Source organism: Siphateles boraxobius, unplaced genomic scaffold (genome assembly GCF_051911475.1).
Source record: "Siphateles boraxobius isolate OS27281-9 unplaced genomic scaffold, OSU_SipBor_1 17, whole genome shotgun sequence".
Lineage (NCBI taxonomy): Eukaryota > Metazoa > Chordata > Actinopteri > Cypriniformes > Leuciscidae > Siphateles > Siphateles boraxobius.
The window spans coordinates 3401164-3418134 of NW_027508777.1; the positions used below are offsets into that span (position 1 = coordinate 3401164).

The 16971-nt window shown below is 35.4% G+C and overlaps 2 protein-coding genes across 2 annotated transcripts; both read right to left on the reverse strand.

Moving 5' to 3' along the window:
• Positions 1-1577: 1577 nt before the first annotated feature.
• Positions 1578-6036, reverse strand: LOC143740224 (uncharacterized). Its single transcript, XM_077232286.1, has 8 exons — positions 5829-6036; positions 4455-4620; positions 3271-3792; positions 2606-2635; positions 2443-2479; positions 2257-2324; positions 1948-1991; positions 1578-1745 (listed from the first exon to the last, which is right to left on the reverse strand). Exons 1-6 carry the CDS (start codon positions 6033-6035, stop codon positions 2285-2287), a joined length of 1002 nt encoding a protein of 333 aa, XP_077088401.1. The 5' UTR covers position 6036; the 3' UTR covers positions 1578-1745; positions 1948-1991; positions 2257-2284.
• Positions 6037-9820: 3784 nt separating this feature from the next.
• On the reverse strand, positions 9821-13728 carry LOC143740136 (uncharacterized). The gene is made up of 3 exons (XM_077232199.1): positions 13521-13728; positions 12147-12312; positions 9821-11484 (listed from the first exon to the last, which is right to left on the reverse strand). Exons 1-3 carry the CDS (start codon positions 13725-13727, stop codon positions 11039-11041), a joined length of 819 nt encoding a protein of 272 aa, XP_077088314.1. The 5' UTR covers position 13728; the 3' UTR covers positions 9821-11038.
• Between the last annotated feature and the right edge of the window lie 3243 nt (positions 13729-16971).

Below are 16971 nucleotides of genomic sequence, written 5' to 3' on the forward strand. Positions count from 1 at the left end.
GGCTAAAGAACAATAAACAGGCTGCATGAAACTACAGAACCTTATAATATGCATTGAATTATAATGCATAAGAATCATGAGATTGTTATCACCCAATTACGCACTGAGTCATTGTTAGAAGGAATTATATTTTATTGTTACTAATGCTATGGATTGTCAATACATGAACATTCAATCAGAGGAAGAGTGTCCACTCCACACAGATTGGGGGCACACCCGTAGTAGTGGGAATAATCTATTTGACAGTAAACATCAACAACCATCAAATAAACTCACAACTAACACAAACTGCACAACTACCTTTAACAATAAAACACTGTTAACATACTAACTTTAAAAACTATTCCATATTTTTTAATATAATGCATACTACTTTCATTTACAGACATTGCTTCTTTTTGTTGTCTATTTGAAAGTGACAAAAGTATCTCACAATTATTGTCTTCTCTATGCATGTATGTATGAAAGTGACAAAAATATCTCAATATTTAGCAATAATTGAATTTAATATACATTTAATTGGAAACTACAGGGATGCAAGCAGATGACAGGTGTGTGGAGTTGTGTTTAGGCTTAACAGGCTGTTTGATTGGACAGCCGTGTGCTAAAAGCGGCATGAGGTAAAAGCGGCACCACCACCAACACCATTGTCCACTGGAGCATTCTTTTCATCTTGGGTCTTCTTTTTGGGTCCTTCTACAGTCTCACCACCACAATATAACAGGAGAGCCTAAAAATCAAATTGGAAAATCATAGATTTATGCCCAAAATGCCAGTCATTATTGGGAAATAAGTCCCTTCAGAATGAAGCAAGACCTGTTCGCCTTGTAGGGAGTTATTTTCAAGTCATTCACAGACAGGTTGTGAGGCTGTGAAATGAAAGTGAAAGATGTACTTACCAAGGATCAATGACCAATGGGGGGGCAAATATGTAATGCTCAGCTGATGTCAGCTGATGCTCAGCTGATGTCTCAGCTGGATGTCCAAAACAGTACAACACTTACTTATCTACCTTACCAAGGACCACTGATGGAACTGAAACCAAATAATGGAGTGGGACCACATCAGCCTATCAGGAGCAGTGACTGGTAAAACATCAGTAAAGGGACAGATGTAAGGTCATTTAAACCATCAAGAATATATAGTTTCATCTAAATCAATCACACACACAACCCCCCAAAACAATCACAAATGATCAAATATTGTAAATAATCACACTACATCACCTTCTATTGTATGAATGTTGGAAACTGCCAGGATGGAAACGTGTTTGTGATGACCATTATGGATATTGCACAATCATTTTAAATAATCTGTAAGGTTTTTTTTTTTTTTTTTTTTTTTTTAACAATAAATTGCATCTGACTTACAGCATGTACTGAAGAGTATTCATAGAGAGAATGAAGAGTCCTGCTTCCATTTGTACACACATTTTGATCGGTTTAATAATTTACTAACCTCTTGATAAACTACATATCAAAAGAAGAACCTGTTTCTGTATGGAGTTAGGCATTCTTGAATTATCCAGTTCTGAAATGGCAGAAAATGTTGAACATCTACCATCTTCAACTCAGGGCTTGTAAACAACACTTTATTTTAAATAGAAATATAACAAAATTACTATAAAAAAACGTTATCGAATATGGAATGTACAATACAAATAAATAAAACAACATATATTACAAAATGAAAAAACTTAAACAAATGACTCCTTGGGCTCCCAAGTAGGAGTCCACTGTTTCCCACTGAAAAAAAGAAGGGAAAGAATGATGTTACATGTGATATTTCAATTATTAGATTGGGAATGTTACCTTCAAACACATTTGCATATTCTTCAAAACAGGTCTAGGTAAAAGCGTATGAATTCAAAACATGTGTAAGAGTGAGAGTGAAATAGAGAGTCAGAGCAATCTTATTTCTGTATTTGTCATATAGTAGAACACATACCATGATGCACAAGGCTCCCAGTCAATAAGTACTTCTCTTTGGCCCTATCACAGGAACAACAATTCATGCTTACACATTTTTTGCATAAGGCTTTGGTAACAGCCACCATGTTTCCTGTTTCCTGTTTTACCATGATATTTAATGAATTTTAGTCAGGAGACTGTAGATTATACTTTATACAATATTTACTTTATTTGACTATTTGCCATCTTTACTTCTGTGATTGACGGGTATTTTAACTTAAGACTTTATTTTGACATAAATAGAACAAATAAAGAGTAGTATGGTGTTCAGTTATGCATGTCTTACCTTTCTCACTCTTTCTTTCAGAGCACTCCTAATTGGATAAATAGCCAGGCCTGTGTGGTAGGAGCAATCTGAAGGCATCAAAACTCAGATTAGGAACACAACAACATCATTAACATCTCCAGGTCAAGCATTCACATCAAAGTGATCAAATATCAAGTCTGAATGTATTAAGTCATTTAAACTTACTTATTTGTTTTTTTTTTGCTTTTATCCATTTCTGCCTCTGTGGGATAGAAAAATACATATATCCACTCAAAAAAAGAAAACAATTCAGAAATGGTCTTGCTCATCATAGAATTTATTACAAATAACAATATCATTTAAAAAACCTGAAAAATGCAAAACATGCCTGACTTCTGCTTTCTCTTTCCTGTTGACCCTGTGGTTTTGAAGAAATCAGATGTCAAACTAAGTATGGAGTGGCAAACAATTGAGGACTATCTAGGTATGTCTTTTTATACATGTTCATTAAAACAGGCACACATTCACACACTCACTTGCTCGCTCACACACACACACACACACACACACACACACACACACACACACACACACACACACACACACACACACACACACACACACACACACACACACACACACACACACACACACACACACACACACACGTGTAACCTATGTCCTATGTCCTTGCTGAAAAAGTTGTTGGATACAGTACATACCATACTCTTTCTTATGTGTGCAATAAACTCCATTGTAACAACTGACATTATTAGCTTAGCTTAGCTTTGTCCAAATCACAGAAGTACTTGGGCCAATCTAAGATAATGATTTCAGTTGAAGACAACTAGCCTTTAGCTTACATGCTAGTCGGCCCCTCCAACTTCAATTGAATTAGGCTAATAGGGGGATATGTCAAACTGGGATGTTGCATGTGAATATAAAAAAATGATTTGTCCCTGCCTAATCTAACTCTCTGGTAGACAGCAAGTAGTTAACTAAAACACAGTGGAATGTAGCTTTAAGGGCTTTGTAGTTAGCTGTAAGAGTTACCTTTTTTAGGTAGATGTATTTCACCCGCCTTCTCCACAAGGCATTCTGCTTCCACAGCAGGGCTTTCCAGCCCCACTTTCTCCAAAAGGCCTGCCGTCACCACAGCGGGGCCTTCCAGCCCCGCCTCCTCCACGAGACCTTCCAGCCCTGCCTCCTCCACGAGGCCTTCCGGCCCCGCCTCCAGCACAAGACCTTCCAGCCCTGCCTCCTCCACTTGACCTTCCGGCCCCGCCTCCTCCACTTGACCTTCCGGCCCCGACTCCTCCACTTGACCTTCCGGCCCCGCCTCCTCCACTTGACCTTCCGGCCCCGCCTCCTCCATTTGACCTTCCAGCCCCGACTCCTCCACTTGACCTTCCGGCCCCGCCTCCTCCACGAGGCCTTCCGGCCCTGCCTCCTCCACAAGGCTTTCTGGCCCTGCCTCCTCCACAAGGCTTTCTGGCCCCGCCTCTGCTGAGGTACCCTGCTCGTCACAGGGGGTGAGGGTCAGGGTGAGGACAGTGTCCTCACTCGCCTTCAAACCTGTTCAAATTTGATTAGAAAAAAAAAAGTAGGAATGAGGCTGAAATATAATGTATTTTAAAAATTCAAACAGGCATATTATTTGACATACCCGCACAAAAGAATTTTAAGAATATATTTCTTATCTTGTATGCATTTACATATTTCTGAAACACAGGCCAAAAATGGTCTATAGGCTAATTTTCACACTGGATGCAAGTTTACATGATTTTGGTTAAGGCGTGAATAGCTAAAGGCAAAACAATGGGGAAAACAGGGAAACTTGGTGCAACATACACCAAATATCGAACTGCCATCTAAAGAAAACCCAACTATGTTTGACCAAATTTACAGACTACACTTGGTAACCTATATTAACAGGGCTATGTATTGAACATGGCTGGAATTATAACCTTAAAACATCAGATTATTGTTTATTTATTTATTTTTGACTTTGTTTCTCTGCAACAAAAAGTAGTTCTACCTTCAGTGGACAGTGTCTTGTTTTCCACGCTTGTCTTGCCATGTAACCAACATTTCACAACGTTGAAATGTAATAAGGTTGTGATTTGTTTTATAAACTATAAATATTTGATATTTGATAAGTGCTGAAAAAATAGGGAAGGATTGACAATCAACTGTACACTGTATGGCGACTGAAAAATATATACTGTACATCTCACCTGCACAAACCAACTCATAAAATGCTGTCATTTTGCTGAGGTGTTGTGTAGCCAGCGGGTCCAGCTCGCATCTTGGGGTGAGGGAAGTTATTTTGGGTTTCTTCCCATTGCCTTCTTTCTGAAGGAGGAGGAGTGGCTTGTAGCCCATGGCATGTAGCTTCTCAAGCTGCAAAGACATTTATTTGTAAAGGATAAAAATGCATGTTATCAAAAAACAGAGTGTAAATTCAGTTTGAAGCAAGACTCGAAATTTGTTGTAAGACCAAACATTGACAAAAAACTGGACACATTATTACATTGTCATATTATACTAAGTTCCTCTGATCATATTGACATATTTCGAATGCACTTATGACCAGCACAAGCAAAATTACTGAGTCATCCTCAAAAGTGAAGTTTCTATTTAATCAAAAATATAATCTCTGGCTTGAATTTGATGTTAGAATTATTAACAGCTCAACGTTAAATTTTAAAAGTGGTTAAAAGTCAAAATCTGTTTGCCACTTGTATGAATTTGGTAGCCAAGAGCAAACATTAATGTTCAGCCCTGTATATGATTTTTCATGTTTACCACCCCAAATGAATAGGTTTACACTGAAAATCTATGCATTTCAATGCATTGCAAATACATTACAGGATTAGTTCTACGAGGAGGAAGGTGGGACATCTAGGATCCAGGATTTAGTAAAATACACAATATTGCTTTGTTCTTTACTTTAGTGAACTTATTCATACTGTATGTTTTTGTTTTTTTACGGTTAAGTGCTCACAAAATAAATTAATTTCGGTTGTCTTTTGAATGCTGCCAGGGATTCTGCATTCTGGATGACGGTGGGGAGATCATTCCTCCAGCATGGAACCGTGAATGAGAATATTCTGGAGAGTGATTTTTTGGCAAAGGTTACTTAGTTCATTAATGCCTTTCAAGTTAACAGTCAGTGACCTTAATGGTTAAATCTGCTGGCCTGTTCCCAAAAGCCATAACCAATTTGAACACACACAGGCACTTTCTTCTACCCACCTACTACTGTACAATATTTAACATATAATACTTTTGATAACACTGATATCCTGTGCAATTTCCTTACTGTTCAATATTTAATACTTAATATTTAATACTTCTGATACAATCAAAATCACACAGATTACAAACCATATTTATCTTTCTATTTTAATGTATATAGCTTCTTAGAACTGTGCACCTTAGAGGTCGGTAAACCCTATATTTCAGAAATCTGGCTTAAATCGCTCTTTTCAAAAATAAAATTAAAATAATTTGAAAAATATATTATGATCTTCTGTCATAAATGTCACTCAATCAGGACTGGTAAATTTGGCGACCCTATTAAAAAGGGTAGTGTTAATTGTACATACCAAAATGATGGCTTCATCCCGCATGGCTGCCTCATTGTGGTTTTTTTTAAGATTGCCAAGCCACTCCCCCTTCTTCATATCAAGGGCCTGCAGCCTCTTCATCAAACGTGCCTTCTTGGGCTGCTCTGCCCCACAGGCCTTACAAAACTTAGTGGCACAGGGCATGACCTGGGGGCAGTTGGGACATTTCTTTTCATTAGAAACCATGTTGTCTGAGAAAAAAAAGAAAGAAAAAAGACAAAGTTATTTATGTATAATAAAGGCTACCCATAGAAACATTCTGAATTATTATCACACTATATGATTTAAAATCACACTATGTAAGGGATGATATGTGCTTTCTTAATTTAAATGATCAAATTGTAACCAGTCATTCTTCTAAGTTTTGAACTTTTGTTCGTGATGACATTGTTATAAGGGTAAACATTTATCTGATTTTTAACTGCCATTTACACAATAATACAGTTGTGTGTCTGTGTGTGTGTTACCCAGGTGAGAGCCAGAACATATATCAATATATTGATAAAGGAAAAATGTGACAATTTCATGTATACTGCATGTCAAATGTTAATATCCCATTATTAAACGAAAAGCGAAAAGGAAGAGTTAAGAAAATGTTTGTGAAGTAGTAGGCTAACGTTACACTAACATGTGACATGCTAGGACATGCAGTTTTATAGGGGTTTATATCAGACAAATGGAAACACCAAAGCAATGTCACAAAAAGTTAAATAGGACAGAAGGCACAAAAATATCCCAGCAACATGACACATACTTGACTACACTTTTGCATGTATATTTATTCAAATTATATAGGCTACTTGTTCATGATAATTTTGACCTACCTTAACCCTCTGGGGTCCAAAGTGTTTTTGGGGTTCTGGAGGTGTTCTGACATGCTCTAACATTTGAGCTTTTTTCAGTTATTTATAAACATGTTAATGGCAAAGGTGTAAATTCACTCTATATAGCACAAACAGGGCTACCATAATATGTTAGCAAGATGTATGTACATGTTTGTATTTTTGAGAGAATATTGTTTATGCATGGTTATTGAAAAAACTAAAACTTAAAGTCTCTGAAATAAGGCCACAAAACACATACTAAATATGTGTCCACAAGACTTTTGACTAATGGATGTTCTCGCCTAGGATTTTTGCTTCAAAATGATCTGAAAATCATCCTTCCAAATCATTCACATTAAATCACATTGATTTAAATTTAGTAAAACACTTTTTGTTTGGAAAGGCAATATGCGAAATGGGCGTGACTCATGTATAATGGTCTGATTCACACCTGTGAAGACAAAAGACCTGCTTAATGAGCCTGCATAATGAGCTTTTCACAGGTGTGTCACTGAGCCACAAGAAAGAATACAAGGACACAAGGAAAGAAATGTGTATATATACTACAAAATTGGTTCACAGTTGGAAACATCTATAAAAAAATTGTATTTTTCCACTTGTATTTTTGCTTGCAAATTGTATAATATCCAAGGTGAACATTTCTAGTAATTGTGTAGTTAATTCTCATACTGTATTTTCAGAAAGTTTTGGATATGTATCCTCTCCCCAAATTTGTGACTAATAAAACACAATACAAATAATTTGAAGAGAAGGCTTATATTGACCTTTTAAGATTTTGTTTACATCTACCTTGTAAATATATTATTTGCTATTTTATTAAAAAGGTTACAATTACAGCAACAATTAAAATAACAATATTTCAAGTGTAATATTTCTTTGTAAAAACTAAAGTATACATTTTATCATACATATTTCAAAGTTAAGGATTCATTAGTTTGAATAAAGCCTACATTGGAACAAACACTATAATAGCATCCAGTTGATGACTTTATTTTTGACAAAACAAACATAGCCTAATATATTTAACATTTGAGCAGAAATTGGTGAACAAAAGCTTATTCAATGTGGCAGTAGTCTATAGTTTAGGCTACAGTAAACAGTTAATAATCTATCCAAAACTAGTCAACGAAATGTTGTCTTTCATATTTCTTCTGTAACATAGGCATATCGTTTGTTGTTTTTATGATAGCCTATATTAGGGCATATAAATATTAATTTGCAGTTTAATACGTTGCTAATACAAAGACATTTTAACGTTATTTCAACCTATTTCAGTCGATTTTCACTCATCTCAGTATAGCAATAGGGTTTGGTAAAAACTGTTCAGTTCATTCATTCACACACGCGATTCATATTTAAACAGTCTTTTTGCGGTTTACATACACTATGATATCGCGATTAGAACAATAATAAAAAAACTTACTTCTCAGATGGATATTTCATATTTCTTTGTAAAAACTAAAGTATACATTTTATCATACATATTTCAAAGTTAAGGATTGATTAGTTTGAATAAAGCCTACATTGGAACAAACACTATAATAGCATCCTACTTGATGACTTTATTTTTGACAAAACAAACATAGCCTAATATATTTAACATTTGAGCAGAAATTGGTGAACAAAAGCTTATTCAATGTGGCAGTAGCATATTTTACATTAAACAGTTAATAATCTATCCAAAACTAGTCAACAAAATGTTGTCTTTCATATTTCGTCTGTAACATAGGCATATCGTTTGTTGTTTTTATGAACCTATATTAGGGCATATAAATATTAATTTGCAGTTTAATACGTTGCTAATACAAAGACATTTTAACGTTATTTCAACATATTTCAGTCGATTTTCACTCATCTCAGTATAGCAGGGTTTGGTAAAAACTGTTCAGTTCATTCATTCACACACGCGATTCATATTTAAACAGTCTTTTTGCGGTTTACATACACTATGATATCGCGATTAGAACAATAATAAAAAAACGTACTTATCAGATGGATCCGTTGCTCCTCGGAATGAAAAAAAAACAGCACATGTTCTGAGGTAAATGTCCCAGGATTACTCCTCACACAGCCTCGCAAGAAGAAATAGAAGGCTACATTAATCTGATGATTACATTTGTTGTGTTATCCATGGTGTTATCGCGTTTATGAGGGGCGTTGACACTTTGCATGTGTTGCTTCAGATCATTTGCGTTTGAATACCGCGCGCTCTCCGTGGGCGTGTCAGATTAGCAGAATAATGAGCTGAGAGAACGATAATGAGATCGGCTGACACCTCTCTCTTTTTTAATAGATTACATAAACAGAGAATATTTATTTTAGTTTTGAATTAGATATTTTAAAAGTACAAACTTAAATGATTATAAAGATATATTGCTCGTGCTTGTGTGAATAGTATTCGCTGAGCTTTGTTTAAGTTTAGAGACGTGCACTAGAAAAAAAGTTAACGGAGACAGAGAGGCAGAAAGCACACCCTGTTTATTTTCTTCATTTTACAAAAGCACACGGTTTTGATGTTAATGTGAGTGTACACAAAAAAAAGAAGACCCTCTATAGTTTATAATCATGTATTGATTTTATTTATATGACCAAAAATGACGGAGTATTTTAAGTCTATGTTGCTGCTATGTGGAAAAAAAAACAGCAAAACGCGCCGGCGCGTTTCTCGACCCCAGAGAGGAAAGCAATTGGCGCGAGCGAGCTCCGTCATCCGGATATTATAAAATAAAAAGAAAAAAAAATTTCAGTGAGTTTTAACTAAAAAAAAAAGTATAAATAAACGAATTAAAATTTATTTTTATAACAGTTAACAGGGCATCAAAAGAAACTCCCTAGAGCTTTTAAAATATATATTTCGGAGCTTAACTTACTGTAAACAAAAAAACAAAACACAATTTTTTTCAATGTTTCTTTATTTTAATTTTTTAATTGATTTTTTTAAATTAAAGTTCAAATATATTCAGTATCAAGTCCTTGACGCATTACTTTTACACATTTTCACATTTCGTAACAATATAGTTTAAATAAAAAGAACCACAAAAAAAAAAAAACTAAAAATAAGGGCATATCACAAACTTATGTTAAATTCATTTAGCAGAGATAGGCCAACAGATCTTTGGGCTTTAATTTTTTTTTTTTTTTAAATTTAGACTCTAAATATATTTTTAAGCCAGATGTAAATATATTGTTATAAGATCTGAATAAATGTTGAATAAACAGCTTCTGTGCTGTAGCCCGATTGGTAGAAAGAATCAGCGTTATTAATTAGAAGATTTAATAATAATAAAAAATACAAATGAAACTGATTAATTGAACACAATCGTAGCATAAGATATATATTTATTAAAATCAGCAAACCTCCGATAAAAATACGTTATGGAGCATGCTGAAAGCAGTCAGCTTACCTATGACAAGAAAATGCTTTAACTGCTTATATTAACGTTAACGTTACTTGCGCGCGCCTTGGAACGTTGTTAAACTCACCTTAATGCCGTTTTACCTGCAGTTGAACGTTGGTTAGGTCAAACTCACCTCTGATTTAAGGTTTACCTGCAGTTGAGTGTTGTTAAACTCACCGCTGAATGCGGTTGGACATCGTGTGCGTTGTTAAACTCACCGTTGATGAACGCGCTACACCTTTGCGCAGAGGGCACTTTGTAATCAGATTACGAGGATTTTTTATACATCAAAAACCAGTTGGAGGGCCAGATAAAAATGATCTATTGGCAGCCATTTGACTCGCCCTGAATATATAATGAAATATTTTTTTTCGTGCTGACCCGAGACGTCAAATTTCAACGCTGCAGGGTTCCAGAAAGAATCGTGCTGTTGCACGATTCACGAAAGATGCATCCAATTGGAATGCATTAGTTTAAAAAACGTGCTGGAGTTACGAAAATAACGGCAGAAAGAATCGTGCTGTTGCACGAAAGATGCACCCAATTGAAATGCATTAGTTAAAAAAACGTGCTGGAGTTACGAAAATAAGTAAATTAACGTGGCCCTGCCACGAATAAATAGATTAAATTACGTGACCACATCACGAACTTCTGTGAGACTGGGTTGAATAGTTACGGCACTGGAAACTAAGTTGGACAGTTTGACGCTACAGTTTGTTCAGCAAGCATTAATAAATGAAGAACAAAAACGAATGTCTGCTGATGGTAACTATAGTGATGCTTTGTCCGGTGGTGCGTCAGCGACGTCAATACAAGTTCGCAGTGATATGCAGACTATCTCCAAGACAGCGAGAGATGACAGATCTGGTTCGTGGAGATGTTACAAATGTGGTAAAGAAGGACATATCAAGCGTGACTGTCCAAGTAAGAAAAAACAGACTAAAATTCACAAAGCAAAAAATGTAACATGTGACCATGATGAAGATTCGTCTGAGAGTGCCTTTATCGCTAGCAGCCCTGCCTCCTCCACGAGGCCTTCCGGCCCCGCCTCCAGCACAAGACCTTCCAGCCCTGCCTCCTCCACTTGACCTTCCGGCCCCGCCTCCTCCACTTGACCTTCCGGCCCCGACTCCTCCACTTGACCTTCCGGCCCCGCCTCCTCCACTTGACCTTCCGGCCCCGCCTCCTCCATTTGACCTTCCAGCCCCGACTCCTCCACTTGACCTTCCGGCCCCGCCTCCTCCACGAGGCCTTCCGGCCCTGCCTCCTCCACAAGGCTTTCTGGCCCTGCCTCCTCCACAAGGCTTTCTGGCCCCGCCTCTGCTGAGGTACCCTGCTCGTCACAGGGGGTGAGGGTCAGGGTGAGGACAGTGTCCTCACTCGCCTTCAAACCTGTTCAAATTTGATTAGAAAAAAAAAAGTAGGAATGAGGCTGAAATATAATGTATTTTAAAAATTCAAACAGGCATATTATTTGACATACCCGCACAAAAGAATTTTAAGAATATATTTCTTATCTTGTATGCATTTACATATTTCTGAAACACAGGCCAAAAATGGTCTATAGGCTAATTTTCACACTGGATGCAAGTTTACATGATTTTGGTTAAGGCGTGAATAGCTAAAGGCAAAACAATGGGGAAAACAGGGAAACTTGGTGCAACATACACCAAATATCGAACTGCCATCTAAAGAAAACCCAACTATGTTTGACCAAATTTACAGACTACACTTGGTAACCTATATTAACAGGGCTATGTATTGAACATGGCTGGAATTATAACCTTAAAACATCAGATTATTGTTTATTTATTTATTTTTGACTTTGTTTCTCTGCAACAAAAAGTAGTTCTACCTTCAGTGGACAGTGTCTTGTTTTCCACGCTTGTCTTGCCATGTAACCAACATTTCACAACGTTGAAATGTAATAAGGTTGTGATTTGTTTTATAAACTATAAATATTTGATATTTGATAAGTGCTGAAAAAATAGGGAAGGATTGACAATCAACTGTACACTGTATGGCGACTGAAAAATATATACTGTACATCTCACCTGCACAAACCAACTCATAAAATGCTGTCATTTTGCTGAGGTGTTGTGTAGCCAGCGGGTCCAGCTCGCATCTTGGGGTGAGGGAAGTTATTTTGGGTTTCTTCCCATTGCCTTCTTTCTGAAGGAGGAGGAGTGGCTTGTAGCCCATGGCATGTAGCTTCTCAAGCTGCAAAGACATTTATTTGTAAAGGATAAAAATGCATGTTATCAAAAAACAGAGTGTAAATTCAGTTTGAAGCAAGACTCGAAATTTGTTGTAAGACCAAACATTGACAAAAAACTGGACACATTATTACATTGTCATATTATACTAAGTTCCTCTGATCATATTGACATATTTCGAATGCACTTATGACCAGCACAAGCAAAATTACTGAGTCATCCTCAAAAGTGAAGTTTCTATTTAATCAAAAATATAATCTCTGGCTTGAATTTGATGTTAGAATTATTAACAGCTCAACGTTAAATTTTAAAAGTGGTTAAAAGTCAAAATCTGTTTGCCACTTGTATGAATTTGGTAGCCAAGAGCAAACATTAATGTTCAGCCCTGTATATGATTTTTCATGTTTACCACCCCAAATGAATAGGTTTACACTGAAAATCTATGCATTTCAATGCATTGCAAATACATTACAGGATTAGTTCTACGAGGAGGAAGGTGGGACATCTAGGATCCAGGATTTAGTAAAATACACAATATTGCTTTGTTCTTTACTTTAGTGAACTTATTCATACTGTATGTTTTTGTTTTTTTACGGTTAAGTGCTCACAAAATAAATTAATTTCGGTTGTCTTTTGAATGCTGCCAGGGATTCTGCATTCTGTATGACGGTGGGGAGATCATTCCTCCAGCATGGAACCGTGAATGAGAATATTCTGGAGAGTGATTTTTTGGCAAAGGTTACTTAGTTCATTAATGCCTTTCAAGTTAACAGTCAGTGACCTTAATGGTTAAATCTGCTGGCCTGTTCCCAAAAGCCATAACCAATTTGAACACACACAGGCACTTTCTTCTACCCACCTACTACTGTACAATATTTAACATATAATACTTTTGATAACACTGATATCCTGTGCAATTTCCTTACTGTTCAATATTTAATACTTAATATTTAATACTTCTGATACAATCAAAATCACACAGATTACAAACCATATTTATCTTTCTATTTTAATGTATATAGCTTCTTAGAACTGTGCACCTTAGAGGTCGGTAAACCCTATATTTCAGAAATCTGGCTTAAATCGCTCTTTTCAAAAATAAAATTAAAATAATTTGAAAAATATATTATGATCTTCTGTCATAAATGTCACTCAATCAGGACTGGTAAATTTGGCGACCCTATTAAAAAGGGTAGTGTTAATTGTACATACCAAAATGATGGCTTCATCCCGCATGGCTGCCTCATTGTGGTTTTTTTTAAGATTGCCAAGCCACTCCCCCTTCTTCATATCAAGGGCCTGCAGCCTCTTCATCAAACGTGCCTTCTTGGGCTGCTCTGCCCCACAGGCCTTACAAAACTTAGTGGCACAGGGCATGACCTGGGGGCAGTTGGGACATTTCTTTTCATTAGAAACCATGTTGTCTGAGAAAAAAAAGAAAGAAAAAAGACAAAGTTATTTATGTATAATAAAGGCTACCCATAGAAACATTCTGAATTATTATCACACTATATGATTTAAAATCACACTATGCAAGGGATGATATGTGCTTTCTTAATTTAAATGATCAAATTGTAACCAGTCATTCTTCTAAGTTTTGAACTTTTGTTCGTGATGACATTGTTATAAGGGTAAACATTTATCTGATTTTTAACTGCCATTTACACAATAATACAGTTGTGTGTCTGTGTGTGTGTTACCCAGGTGAGAGCCAGAACATATATCAATATATTGATAAAGGAAAAATGTGACAATTTCATGTATACTGCATGTCAAATGTTAATATCCCATTATTAAACGAAAAGCGAAAAGGAAGAGTTAAGAAAATGTTTGTGAAGTAGTAGGCTAATGTTACACTAACATGTGACATGCTAGGACATGCAGTTTTATAGGGGTTTATATCAGACAAATGGAAACACCAAAGCAATGTCACAAAAAGTTAAATAGGACAGAAGGCACAAAAATATCCCAGCAACATGACACATACTTGACTACACTTTTGCATGTATATTTATTCAAATTATATAGGCTACTTGTTCATGATAATTTTGACCTACCTTAACCCTCTGGGGTCCAAAGTGTTTTTGGGGTTCTGGAGGTGTTCTGACATGCTCTAACATTTGAGCTTTTTTCAGTTATTTATAAACATGTTAATGGCAAAGGTGTAAATTCACTCTATATAGCACAAACAGGGCTACCATAATATGTTAGCAAGATGTATGTACATGTTTGTATTTTTGAGAGAATATTGTTTATGCATGGTTATTGAAAAAACTAAAACTTAAAGTCTCTGAAATAAGGCCACAAAACACATACTAAATATGTGTCCACAAGACTTTTGACTAATGGATGTTCTCGCCTAGGATTTTTGCTTCAAAATGATCTGAAAATCATCCTTCCAAATCATTCACATTAAATCACATTGATTTAAATTTAGTAAAACACTTTTTGTTTGGAAAGGCAATATGCGAAATGGGCGTGACTCATGTATAATGGTCTGATTCACACCTGTGAAGACAAAAGACCTGCTTAATGAGCCTGCATAATGAGCTTTTCACAGGTGTGTCACTGAGCCACAAGAAAGAATACAAGGACACAAGGAAAGAAATGTGTATATATACTACAAAATTGGTTCACAGTTGGAAACATCTATAAAAAAATTGTATTTTTCCACTTGTATTTTTGCTTGCAAATTGTATAATATCCAAGGTGAACATTTCTAGTAATTGTGTAGTTAATTCTCATACTGTATTTTCAGAAAGTTTTGGATATGTATCCTCTCCCCAAATTTGTGACTAATAAAACACAATACAAATAATTTGAAGAGAAGGCTTATATTGACCTTTTAAGATTTTGTTTACATCTACCTTGTAAATATATTATTTGCTATTTTATTAAAAAGGTTACAATTACAGCAACAATTAAAATAACAATATTTCAAGTGTAATATTTCTTTGTAAAAACTAAAGTATACATTTTATCATACATATTTCAGAGTTAAGGATTCATTAGTTTGAATAAAGCCTACATTGGAACAAACACTATAATAGCATCCTAGTTGATGACTTTATTTTTGACAAAACAAACATAGCCTAATATATTTAACATTTGAGCAGAAATTGGTGAACAAAAGCTTATTCAATGTGGCAGTAGTCTATAGTTTAGGCTACAGTAAACAGTTAATAATCTATCCAAAACTAGTCAACGAAATGTTGTCTTTCATATTTCTTCTGTAACATAGGCATATCGTTTGTTGTTTTTATGATAGCCTATATTAGTGCATATAAATATTAATTTGCAGTTTAATACGTTGCTAATACAAAGACATTTTAACGTTATTTCAACTATTTCAGTCGATTTTCACTCATCTCAGTATAGCAATAGGGTTTGGTAAAAAACTGTTCAGTTCATTCATTCACACACGCGATTCATATTTAAACAGTCTTTTTGCGGTTTACATACACTATGATATCGCGATTAGAACAATAATAAAAAAACTTACTTCTCAGATGGATATTTCATATTTCTTTGTAAAAACTAAAGTATACATTTTATCATACATATTTCAAAGTTAAGGATTGATTAGTTTGAATAAAGCCTACATTGGAACAAACACTATAATAGCATCCTACTTGATGACTTTATTTTTGACAAAACAAACATAGCCTAATATATTTAACATTTGAGCAGAAATTGGTGAACAAAAGCTTATTCAATGTGGCAGTAGCATATTTTACATTAAACAGTTAATAATCTATCCAAAACTAGTCAACAAAATGTTGTCTTTCATATTTCGTCTGTAACATAGGCATATCGTTTGTTGTTTTTATGAGCCTATATTAGGGCATATAAATATTAATTTGCAGTTTAATACGTTGCTAATACAAAGACATTTTAACGTTATTTCAACATATTTCAGTCGATTTTCACTCATCTCAGTATAGCAGGGTTTGGTAAAAACTGTTCAGTTCATTCATTCACACACGCGATTCATATTTAAACAGTCTTTTTGCGGTTTACATACACTATGATATCGCGATTAGAACAATAATAAAAAAACGTACTTATCAGATGGATCCGTTGCTCCTCGGAATGAAAAAAAAACAGCACATGTTCTGAGGTAAATGTCCCAGGATTACTCCTCACACAGCCTCGCAAGAAGAAATAGTGGGCTACATTAATCTGATGATTACATTTGTTGTGTTATCCATGGTGTTATCGCGTTTATGAGGGGCGTTGACACTTTGCATGTGTTGCTTCAGATCATTTGCGTTTGAATACCGCGCGCTCTCCGTGGGCGTGTCAGATTAGCAGAATAATGAGCTGAGAGAACGATAATGAGATCGGCTGACACCTCTCTCTTTTTTAATAGATTACATAAACAGAGAATATTTATTTTAGTTTTGAATTAGATATTTTAAAAGTACAAACTTAAATGATTATAAAGATATATTGCTCGTGCTTGTGTGAATAGTATTCGCTGAGCTTTGTTTAAGTTTAGAGACGTGCACTAGAAAAAAAGTTAACGGAGACAGAGAGGCAGAAAGCACACCCTGTTTATTTTCTTCATTTTACAAAAGCACACGGTTTTGATGTTAATGTGAGTGTACACAAAAAAAAGAAGACCCTCTATAGTTTATAATCATGTATTGATTTTATTTAT

Coding starts and splice junctions, on each gene's coding strand:
- LOC143740224 (XM_077232286.1), bottom strand. CDS start 6,035: ATGGTTTCTAATGAAAAGAAATGTCCCAACTGCCCCCAGGTCATGCCC. Junction 4,621..5,828: donor GGGATGAAGCCATCATTTTG/GTATGTACAATT, acceptor ATGTCTTTGCAG/CTTGAGAAGCTACATGCCAT. Junction 2,480..2,605: donor AAAGAGAAAGCAGAAGTCAG/GCATGTTTTGCA, acceptor TCTATCCCACAG/AGGCAGAAATGGATAAAAGC.
- LOC143740136 (XM_077232199.1), bottom strand. CDS start 13,727: ATGGTTTCTAATGAAAAGAAATGTCCCAACTGCCCCCAGGTCATGCCC. Junction 12,313..13,520: donor GGGATGAAGCCATCATTTTG/GTATGTACAATT, acceptor ATGTCTTTGCAG/CTTGAGAAGCTACATGCCAT. Junction 11,485..12,146: donor TTATGAGTTGGTTTGTGCAG/GTGAGATGTACA, acceptor AAATTTGAACAG/GTTTGAAGGCGAGTGAGGAC.